This window comes from Saimiri boliviensis, chromosome 4, assembly GCF_048565385.1.
Source record: "Saimiri boliviensis isolate mSaiBol1 chromosome 4, mSaiBol1.pri, whole genome shotgun sequence".
NCBI lineage: Eukaryota > Metazoa > Chordata > Mammalia > Primates > Cebidae > Saimiri > Saimiri boliviensis.
The window spans coordinates 69,878,757-69,890,880 of NC_133452.1; the positions used below are offsets into that span (position 1 = coordinate 69,878,757).

General features: G+C 37.9%; 1 protein-coding gene across 3 annotated transcripts in view; it reads left to right on the top strand.

The window, feature by feature from the left end:
* Nucleotides 1-11,593, top strand: part of FAXC (failed axon connections homolog, metaxin like GST domain containing) — a 78,214-nt gene extending 66,621 nt beyond the window's left edge. For all 3 annotated transcript variants that reach the window (XM_074397682.1, XM_039467934.2, XM_003922915.3), the window contains one exon: nucleotides 3,073-11,593. In XM_074397682.1, the coding sequence (XP_074253783.1) occupies nucleotides 3,073-3,362 (290 nt within the window). In that variant the 3' untranslated portion in view covers nucleotides 3,363-11,593. The remainder of the gene's footprint in view (nucleotides 1-3,072) is intronic.
* The last annotated feature ends 531 nt before the right edge of the window (nucleotides 11,594-12,124 follow it).

Sequence of the window (12,124 nt, forward strand, 5' to 3'; positions counted from 1 at the left end):
CACACACACACACACACACAGATACTCCACACAACCTGTTTCTGCTGCCACCTTTTTCTGTTCTTTTGTCCAATAGCATGTTAAGTCTCTCAGCTGATGGAGAACTTAGGCACAGGAAGGTATAGGCAAAGCCAGAAGAAGATAAAACCCAACTACAGATGTCCACTCTGTTTCACTCTTTATCACGGGCAGGAACTGAGGAATATTTGGGCTCCCAGCTCTTGCTCATCAAAGCAAACCCTTTCTCAACTACATGTTGGAATGTTCACCTCTTTCATGACAGCACATTGCCATTAGGGGAGGCACCTCTCCCCTCACAAATCTTGAGACCTCAAGAATAATTACAGAAAAATATTCCATGACAGGTAGTGCACTACTAATCCCAGGCCATGCTGTCAGCTCATCAGTAGAGAGTTGAGAGTTGAGTGGAGGTGAAGGGCATGAGGACTAAGGAGGTTAATATGAATTCAACAGGTGAGTGAAGCACTTTAAGTACCTGGCACACAGTCAGGACTATATTACAGTTTGCTATTATAGTTACTAATTTTTATTATTGCATACTGAAGTGGTATTAACATGGTTACAGAGCAGGCAACTTTTCTGGAGAAAGGTGAAGAAACAAGGCTGTAGAAAGAAAAGCTATGTAAGAAGTGACAGTCATAGAGCCTGTGGGTCTTGTGAATAGATTCTGATTTTCTGTAGGAAAAGCTAGTAAAGAATGGATTTGATTGAGTCAAACAGGGCTGGCCCCAGGTACTACTGTGAAGTGACTGTATTTCGTCTTTGACGTCTCTTTACCTCCTCAATTAGACCTTTTTTTCCCTCTTGTTGCTGCCTTCACATCTTTATTCAGTTCTTGGTTCCCCGGGATAGGCAGCAATACCTGGAGAGGTGTTTCATGACTGTCCTCATGACGGAGAAAATAAGAAAAGGTTATCCATGCTGCATTTCCTCAAAAGGAGCAATGGTACTGACTTTTCACTTTCTGGCTCCTGAGCATGTGCACAAATATCTTCTGAAAGAGAATAGACTTTTACATAGTGAGGGTTGAGCTGTTATAATCTGAGAAGACTGGAAATGGTGACCTGGAACCAGTACAAGTCTATGGGATCCATGAAGCAGGGGGATTTACTTTGTTATGTTTTGCAGGGGATGTAAGCAAGTTTTGAAAAATTTTAATAACATGGGAAAATGTACAATAATGTTACAGGAGATAACATGTAATAATAATGGCAATACATACATAGAAAAATACTGAAATAAGTTACACCAAATGGTAATTGTGATTATCTTGGATTGATGAAATCATGGATACTTTTAATTTTCTTCTTTATGTATTTGTACAGTTTCTCTATACAGACTAATTCTAATTTTCCGAAATGAGAATATGTTATTTTCCTTAATAGAAAAATGAAATTGAGTAGTGACAAACTATAATCAACAAATCCATTAATATGGAAACAACCTAAATGACCTGTGATGGGGATTGGTAAAGACGAAATGAAGCCATATAACATAGTGTGCAGTTATCACTGTGGTAAGAGTATGAAGTTCAGAGGTTTTTATTATATGTTATTAAGTGAATAGTAGGATAGGAAAAAGAATATATAGTAAATCCTATATAGCACATGTAAATACATGTAAATCTGTACATTTCTGGAGAACAGAAATGAAAATGTTATTGTGGGGAATGGGATTATTGGTAATGCTTTTAGTTTTTGCTTATCTGTTATTACTAATTTTCAACACTGAAGCATGGATTATTTACACAATATGTGAATGTTTATATAACTTAAAAAAATCCAAAGATATTCTTAGAGTAATAATGTCCTCTAACAGATAGTAGCAAATCATATATTTATAAGCAATGTTGCCATCTGCTGGATCAAAAGGGGAAACCTCACCCTCTTTCTTTGTTTTTCATTTGGAATTAGGAAATGAAGGCCAGATATAGTGTCACATTTCAGACAAATGCCAAGACAGTAACAGTGACTTAACACAAGAGTTTCTTTGATTCACATGAAAAAGAAGTATAGATCAGTGACTGAGTGGGACCTGGACCCTGGGCACTACTGTTTAATTTCATATAAAAATTAAAAAATATCTTATACTAAGTGTGTTTGCAGGCACACTTATCCATAAAGACAATTCTGAGTTATCTATTTAATGGATTTTTTTTGGGCAGAAAAGTTTATATCCCAACATAACTTTCTGAAACTATTTGGCATAGTACTCAGCCCATAGTACACTGCAAAAATTTGTGGAGTAAATGATGACTTCTGGCTGACTTAATGCAACCAGCAGTTGATATGTTTTCATGGAATATAAATTAATTTATATATGAACCAATCAAAGCATTAGTTTTTTTCATATGGAAACATAAAATAATAAAATGCTTCATAAAGCCAAATGATGGTAGTTTATCTGCCGTTTTTGATAAACTACCCCACCACTTATCATTGTCGGACTCATTTCTTCATTTCATTCAGCCCACTCACTGAATTTAGCTTTTCTCACTTACTGTTTTTATTATGTGCTTAAAAACCTAAATATTTCCACAGTATCTCTATGGAAAAATACTGTTAATGGTTACCTTGCCTCATTATTCCAGTTTTCCAGAAAGCCCAGTGGCTGGATGTCTTAGTCTGGGCCTCTGTCACAGAATGCTGTAAGCTAGGTTTCTGGTAAACAACAGGAATGTATTTCTCACAGTTGTGGAGTCTGGGAAATCCAGGATCATAGTGGGAAGTGCAGGATTATGATGCTGACCAATTCAGGATCTGGCTCTGGTGAGGGCCTGCCTGCTGGGCCTGCTTCCTGGCTTCCTGCACCTGGGCGCAGTGCTGTCTCGCTGTGTCCTCACATGGTAAAAGGGGGAAGGCAGCTCTCTCTGGCCTCTGTGTTGAGGGCACTTGGTTCTCATGACCTAACCCCCTCATAAAGGCCGCACCTCCTAAGACCATCACATTGGAAGTTAGAATTTCAACACTGGAATTTTGGGGAACACAGATCATAGCAGTGGTAGACTGCTGCCTTTGAGAACTAACCTTTGCTTTCCTTACCACACTGCAGGTGAGCTGATCAACCTTGCCATGTACTGTGAGAGGATAAGGAGGAAATTCTGGCCAGAGTGGCACCATGATGACGACAATACCATCTATGAGTCTGAGGAGAGCAGCGAAGGCAGCAAAACCCACACCCCGCTGCTCGACTTTAGCTTTTACTCAAGGACAGAGACCTTTGAAGATGAGGGAGCAGAAAACAGTTTTTCCAGAACCCCAGACACGGATTTTACCGGACACTCACTATTTGATTCGGATGTGGACATGGATGACTATACAGACCACGAACAGTGCAAGTGATGTCCAGCCTCACGGACCCTCTTCCTTGGGATCTGCCATTCCCTGGGTCAGTCCATTTTCCCAGGTAGCATTCCATCCGAGCTGGGAGGAGATCTTCGTGCTTGGCACAGTTTTCACATGCTAAGTGGACTACAGCAGCCTTATTTCTTTTTTGTACAAACAAAACACAGAACCATTCAGATGACTTCATTTAAAACAAACAGGCAAAAAATAATAATAATAATAATAATAATAATAATAATGTCAGCATGGTTCCTGAAATCCATTTTTGTTTTCATTAGAAAACTATTAATAATATTGTGTGGTAGAGCAGGTATAAGAGCAGGTTGCCAGCTGATAGTGTTTATGATGATCCTCTTCATCCTGAGGTCTTAGTTGTGAGATGGATTCTTGAACCTCCTTTATCCACCAGGATTTGAAGTAATGAGTGATATCATCAGAAAAAATGTAGGAGATAAATGTTTTCTGGTGGCTGCTTGTACTTTATGTGTGTATATTGTATGTTGAGTTGTAAGTCAAATAAAATCCACAGATATTCAACAAACACCTACTATGTGCAAAGCACTGTGCTAGGTGCTAATCAGTATATGTTTTATTCTAAGCCCTGCCAGTGACTAGCTGTGTGATTTTGAGCAAATCTCTTATTAACTAATGTGTGCCTCATTTCTCCCACCTGCAAAGTGGGGATGACAATACTCTCCACCTACCTACCTCACAGGGGTGTTGTGGGGATTCATGTGATAACATTCGTTTGGGCACTTTAAACCTCTGGGAAGTGGTGCAACATAAACACAGCATTTTATTCTATATTGCACTTCATGCATGTGAAGATTTGAGGGCAAAGGAATTCCATATCCAGGCAACCACTACCACAGTCACTTGCAAAAGCTGAGCAGATGAAATGCACACAAAGGTACACTTAGGACTTTGTCATCAGTCATTTCTGTGATCTTGGTTGAATCAAAATCTTTTGTTCAAAGAACATTGGACATGTTTTTAAAAATTATCGACAGCTACAAACAGTTTTCAATTCTATTGTGTATTTGCAGAAAAGTGGTTCTTTCATTGCCTGAACTCATGCATGTTCTGTGTTGACTCTGGAGTGTTAAGTTGCCTGTGTTTGATTTATTTGAGGAGAGTAAGTCTCAGGAATACAGTGGGTTTCATAGAGGTGAAGGGGAAAGTATTTGATTGATTTTTGTAAGCAGAGGCTTGCAAACTTGTAATGTCTTTTTGAAAACAAACCTTGCAGAGATGTATTGAAAAGATGAAGTAGCAAGATGATACTTGTACCAAAGCACTCTGTTCAGTGATAGACTATACGCGGTTTTATTAATGCAACTTATCTGGTGTTTTTGGCCACTGCCCAGTGAGAGGAGAGCAATCCTGAGAACAAGTCTTAATGTTTTTCCTGTGTCTTCCCCGTTCTCTCTTTCTCTATAGTATCCTATGAACTGTTGGCTTACCCATGTTTGTGAAGTCACCATATTTCCAAAGGTTTTTTTTTTTTTTTGACATAGGACATTTTCCAGTGAAATATGAGGCAAAGATCCTGAGTGATGGTTGTTGATTTGGCCTAGGAGAGCCAGTGTTAAGAGTTTACAATTGCAAATGAAACTGCTTTGCTTCTGACCAACATAAGGATTGTTCATTATGGGGTTAAAGAGGCATGTTTTAAAGGCAACTTCTGAGAAATCCATGTACTTTACTTGAAAAAAAAAAAAAACCTCTTTTTGAATATAGCATTTGCAAAATCATCTTAAAAGACTGCTGTGGATTCACAAAGAGGTAAAGGGAGAAGAATTTTTGAGGCTGTTTACTTACCTCTTAAGCAACTGTGTAGGGCATATGTACCTAGGAATACATGCTGAGATACCCCAAGTTAGAAATTCTTATTCCACCAGAAACTTAGTTGTTAAAATCTTATTATAAGGGTTTTAATAAAACCCTTCATATTTAAAGGGACTGTTTGATGCCTAATAAGAATGTGGTGGAGAAGATATGAGTGGATAAGCCTGTTTTGAGGCTCCAGCATCGTTTGGGAGGACTGTTTGCCTCCCCTGTCTCTAGCGAGTGTGTGTTAAGGCCAACTTGTGGCACTTCTGTATGATTAGGGAGACTTCTGGACTAAAAATATGAATATAATGAACAGGTGAACTGTAGACCTGTATCCACAAAGCGTGGGTTGTCTTTTCCCCACCACATTTCAGATGAAAAGAAATGTATTTGAATTTTTTTCTGTAAAAAATTTATTCTTACTGTACAGTACCAAGTGTGATGTATTTTCTCTCAAAGGCTGATCAAGTTATGAGAATGTAGATTCATATATGTTTTTAATTTTGTATTACTTGGAATACAAGTATGTGGAGAACCAACTTTGAAAATGAAGTTGTAAAATAAGTCATTCCATCCAGGTACCTCCTACAGGGGCATGAATGGACATTGCTACCTGGAGTCTTGGGCACTTGCTTGACAGCATATGACTGGGCACTCAACATTTTGTAGGTGTTAATTTCGATCCCTGGAATATATGCCCTAGCTTTACTTTCCCAAGGTGGGTTATGCAAACAAAATAACCAAGACAAAGTCACCATGGTGTGGATCTTTAACTGGAAGGCTTTGATTTCATGTGACTCATTCTTAAGCTACCCAGATTTGAAATATTCTCCAATTTCATGAACAGGTGCTAATTATAAGAAAAAACAATAAGAAGTTAAGGGACATTTTGGTCATCTGGCTTCTTGTTTAAGTTCTGTGTTTCCTTTTTGCTGGGAGGTAACTTGAAGTATGTGATCTTTAATATTAACAGATATTTTTGGTTGGACAAAAGACATGGGCTATTTGTTCTTTTTTACCTCTCATTGTAAAAGTAAATCAAGCTCTTGTATCCACCTCTCTTTGCCCACTTGCACCCGCCCTCATCAAGATGAATAAGCAGAATCAATATGCTTTACTATCCATCAGAACAGATATAAGGACAATATATATTTATGTAAAAATGAACTATATTGTCAGCATTTAGCATTTTGCTGTTGTTACATAATGAATTGTGGAAAGTGATACCACCGAGGCTGTGGGCTATCCAGAAGACTGATCTGAGACTTGGAACAACTTGGACTTGAATCACAACTGCAGTCACATCCTCAAGTGAGCCCTGGCCATGTATACTGAGGCATTAGGGTATGTTTTTGTGAAACAGTTAGGGTTCAATGAACAGACATACTAAGGAGTTTCACCTCATTGGTCTTGCTTAGATTTGTTTGAGAGAAACTGTAGAGTCGTTGAAATGTATAGCTGTGCCAAAAATTAGCTGTAGAAAGCACCTTATTAACTTGGCGCCATATACATACTTATTTGAAGGGCAGAACCCAAAACTTGAGGTCAGTGATGGTTCTTTCCACTATACCATCTTGCCCTTGATGGTTCTTTTCATTACACCACCGTGGCCAGGTTGTCTTATAAAATGCATGTTACCTGAGAAGTCACCCTGTGTGAACCAGCACATTTCCAGACATTCTTTGCTTGGAATCCTACTTCACTTTTGTCCGTGTCCAGTCAGCCTGGTCAAGGCTGATAACAGAAACCTTTCATCAGTATCTACTCTGCACAGGGCATTGCTAGACTCTGTGAAGAATAGCAAGATGGATTCCCAAATCACCAAGACTCCTCATACTTTCTTATGTGTCTTTTAAATAACCTATGCCCATTCCCTCATTTGCTGAATATTTATGGAGCCCCTACCCAGTGCCTGGCCCTGGGATCTGTACTAGTTGTAGAGTGGCAAATAGAACAGCACAGAACTCTGATTTCAGGGCATCTCCTTTTGCCTAGACCTTCTCTAGCCTCTTTTACATACTTGGTCACTTTCCTGTTCCATTCCACCCACCACCAATGGATTAATCATTGTGAAAAGCTCTTGGGCCCTGATGGGGTATGCATTGCCTCAGGGTGAGGGGATACCCTTAGGGTCTGGTATTCTCACCTTTATTTACGTTGTCTCCATAGCTCCTCCATGGGAGCCACCCAGTGCAGCCAGGTTGATCCATTTGCCATTGCCTAAACAAGCCTCATGTGCCTCTGCTCATGTCAGTCCTTCTCCTGAAATGTCCTATTCTCTGCTCCACTGGCCCAAGTCATGCCCATCTCTCAAGGTCTGACTTTGTCAGCTTCACATGCTTCCTAGCTGATTATAATCTCTTCCTTTGAGAATGAAGCACTCATCATTTCCTTCACTGAAGGTCACATGAGGAAGACACTCAGGGTCACATACCATTAAATAGTGATTTTTTTCACTTTTTGGGTGTCAGGATCTTCACTGATAATCTAATGAAAGTTCTATATCCTATTTCCAGAAAAACACATATATGCAAATATATAAAATTTTACATATAAATTCAGGAAATTTAGAGACCTCCTGAAATTATCCATGGTTTCCTTAGGGGGTTAATGGACCCCAGTTAAAAAGTCTTGTTCCAAGGAATCTTTAAATGTTATCATTGTGTTTGTTCTTGTTTTTAACATAGCCAGAGAGAAGAAAAATTGGTACAGGCTATTCAGGCGAAAGTAATCTCTATTATTATCCATGTTCAGTGTATCTTAAGTCACAGAAAAGAAGAAAGAAGTGCTATCTTAGGTTATTTGAGAAAATACTTTTGGAGGTTTGGAGTTTTGAAGTGACAGGATTTTGTTGCTGTCGTTGTCATTTATCTTTTAACCAACCCCAAAATTGACTTACCAAAATGAGTTCAGGGCCAAGTGCACTTCATTTCAGCCCTGAAACCCATCACTTCTGCATGGATAGGACGACCAGTCTGGGCTGAAGGTGGGGGAAAAAAAGGCTGGATTTTTCTTTATAGGAGAAAGGTCTGCACAATCAGGTTTTCCTGTATTCATTCATTCATTCAACAATTGTTGAGTGTATTTTCAATAAAAGGTGGGTGCCTTTTGTTGATAGGGAACAACTCAGGTTATTCTTATTTCTTTCTTTCCTTTATTTTTTTTTTTTTTACAGAGTAAAGTTATTTTATTATTCCTGACTATGACCCAGGATCCTTTGTTTTCCTTTATATGCAGTGCTGTTTAAGTCATACTAGAACTGACAAAAGTACATTCAATGACAAATACTTCCGAAGCGAAATGCTGAGCTCTGGGAACCCATCTTTAACAGGTCCAGGGATCAATCACATGTGACTATGAAGTGCTTCCAGTGACCTTTATTCAGTTGCTTCCAGTGGTCCAGATATAACTTGGGAAGTTCAAAAGGATCTTCTTGGTGGGGAGGAGGGCGAAGCCTCTTGCCTGTAAGATTCTTGCTAGTGTCAGGGGTAGATGCAAACATACGTGGGATGTTTTCCTCATCTGAATTCCTTACCAGAAACTCAGATTTTTGGTCCCTGCCTTTCCAAGAATATCTTAAGGATAATAAAGTTTCCTTAATCTTTGAGATTAGATTACTGGAACCAGCAACGTTAGTCTTGTCCATTAGAGATGGTTATAGAGGGTACTGAAGCATAGATTTAAAAAAAGGGACTCAGTTGTTTTTGAGGGGACAGGGTGACCTCCTCAAACATTCTGCTTTCGCCAATGTAGGGAACTTGTCCCCAGATTTAGGCTCTCTAAAAATCCTGCTGCTGGCTGGACCATGACAAACTAAGATGCTCAAATTTCATGAGGATGATTGCCTTAAATTGTCAAATTGGTAGACAAATAAAGGGGACCATTGCAATAATAAAATGAATAACCTATAGATAATGGTCTAGCAGCACCAAACTGACCATTTCGGTGGGAAAACAAGTCATCTGGAGTAAAAGATGGATACAGTACTTTGGTTTTCCATACACAAATAATTTTAGCAATGAAGTTAATGGCCATCAGGCATTTTTGAAACAATCCACTAACTGTAAAGCAATATATATATATATATATATATATATATATATATATATATTTATAATAATCAATTAACTTTTTATAAGTTGTGTTACTAAATGTAACTAATTCACCTCCCACCCACCCCCACTGGCATGTATTTGTTTTTGTTTTTATTTGTGGCTGTGGAGTAGAGTAACTTTCATTTATTAGTAATGCTTAAGCTTTTTTCCTTTTTTAGTACCTTTTTGTTTTTAATTACCCCATGACTTCTAAAAAAAATAAGATCCAACTTCTGAATTACCATGTTATTTAATGGTGGCTAAACAGATAGCAGAGGGAATATAATTATTCAGTGAGGGCTAAAAAAGAGGAATGACTATTTACTATCCTCTTCCTCTTTAAAAAATAGTTGATGACTTTCCCCTTTCATATTTCAGAACCAGAAATGTTCTTTCATATTTGCTTCTCTTCTATAAGAGATTATATTTGACTTATTAAAATATAAACCATGTCCAAATGATTGCATTTTTACCTTTAAAAATTATATCTGGGATTTGTTTTTTGCAGAAATAAGGCTAAAGACTTCTGCTTCAGTAGAGGTGACATGTTTGTGTTATGGCTGTCAAAATGATTTTATTGCAAGTAATAAGCCTCGTGGGATCAGAACATGCTTACTGTAAACACATGTTTTTTTTTCCCAGTGATCTACATCATGCCAATGTTTGACAGCTCAAATGTTGATGAGGGTGATGGTTTCTCCATGGTGATGGCTGGAAAAATGAGGGTCTGAGTCCTCTATTTGGGGTATTAGAATTTAACTGAGTAGGAGGAGAGAAGGAAACAATAACAAATGTCAGCATTTCAAGCAACTAGGTGGTATGGCTGTGGTAGAGATGTATCAGGCAATTGAAAGTTTTCTAGATGGTGGCATCTTGCTAAAATAATGAAAAGCACAGGTTTATAAATAAAAAACAAATGCAGTCTATGTAGGGAAGGATTGTCTATGAATATACAAGTGAACAGTCCAGGAAATGTTGAAGTAACATTTGTCTTTATCTTAATTTCTACGCTTGTGTCCCCCATTCCCCTTCTGAGGCCAGGCCTGGGACCTTAGACAGCAGCCTAGAGGGTCTGGCCCTCTAAGTTTACTCTTTTAATTTTGGAATTTCCTTCTGGTCTCTCAAAAGTGCGGCATATTATCTTCCATTTTATAAATATAAAATGTACACAGTAATTTACATTTTGCTTTAGAGAAGCCCTTTAAATGTTTGGAGACAGCCCAGAGTATCCCTATTTAGGCAGTGGTCTCCAAACCTTTGTGCTTATTCACCCATCAGTAAAACTTTCTGAGCATGCCCCTCCATGTATTTATTTATGATATATATATATATATATATATGTATATATGTATACACTGCTGTATATGTATATACTGTTGTACTGATGTAAACATTAAAAACCATAGCAAACATAGAAATTTTAAAAGTATATTTTCTGGTCCACAATGGAGTTTAGAGGATGGGACAAGGGGTCTTTAGGGGTTAGCACCCAGATGGCTGTAACTGATTAGAAAATGTGTATATACTATTTGTGGCAAAGCACATATAAAATAGGCATGAACACATGATTTTAAGTCAGGGTATTTAATTATTTTTACCTAAAATAGGCATTTTTAGTTGGGGAAGAGAAGGATGAACAATTTGGTGTCACCTTTAAGATTGCTCTTTTTAATTCTGCTTTTGGGACCACTTGATCTAGAATGTCTTGAAAATTCCAGAAAGATTTAACAACACACTAATTTAAGCAAAACAAAGAAAGAAAGTAGGGGTAGGGTGGTACCCAAATAATGCAAATACAGGATGTGTTGTCTGAGAATGTCAGCATCAATCTGAAAAACATGTTTTGATAATGCTTGGTAATTCATCATCTCCCTGATTACATGTCTTTTTTTTTTCTGTTTGTTTATAATCTTGTGTCTTCAAATGTGGAACATGTACAGAAGTATTTTCAGACATCTGAGATAGGAAAGGCCAATGTTGGCATAATTTGAACCCACATTTCAGCTGCTTGGGGGCTGACAGGTGGACACCACCTGTTTTGCAAACGCAATGATTAGCATCTTGCTGAATGATGACCCCAGTATGAAGGTGGCATTTCAGTGTTTATTTCTGGACCTATGAGTTACTTTAGCAGAGTTATTAGTAGTTTATGAAGCCATATTTAAAACTTGTACACTTGATTGTAAGATAGATTTGAATTGTGCACTATGTTGATTACTGTATATAAATGTGGAAAATCTGTATATTTGGTCTTAATGCTGTATGTATTTGATGTGTAAATGATAACTAATGGATATGAAATAGTTTTCTGTGAATGTCTTTATTCCAATTTACTTCTCTTCTGCAAATTTGAATGTTTAAACTTCAGGCTCATGGGGAAAATCTGAAATGTTTGCATCTAATATACTGTTAAGTGGTGGCCTCTTAGATGATTGGGAGAATATTTTAGTTGTAAGGCTCTTGTGTAATTAAAACAGAGGTAATGAATTTTTTAGGCACATAACTTTTTGATAGAATTTCAAACGAGTGGCTTTTAAGAAGAAAAACTGATCTCTGGAATATGCTTCCCATCCGCTCCTGCTTTTATTTCATACCCAGTGTGCCTCAGAGTGTTACAAAGTGTGAGAACCACTGGTAGAGAGAAGAAAAGGAGGAGAAGGAGAGCTGGAGCACATGTTAAGACCTTTACTATGGCTAGGCCTTATAATAGACCAATTTCTCCTTGCATAAATACCATCTCAATTAGTTGTCATGCCTCTTCAATAGAGTAATTATGGTGAAGAGGTTTACAGATGAAGAAAGAGGTTTGGGGTGATAAAATGGCATATGGTA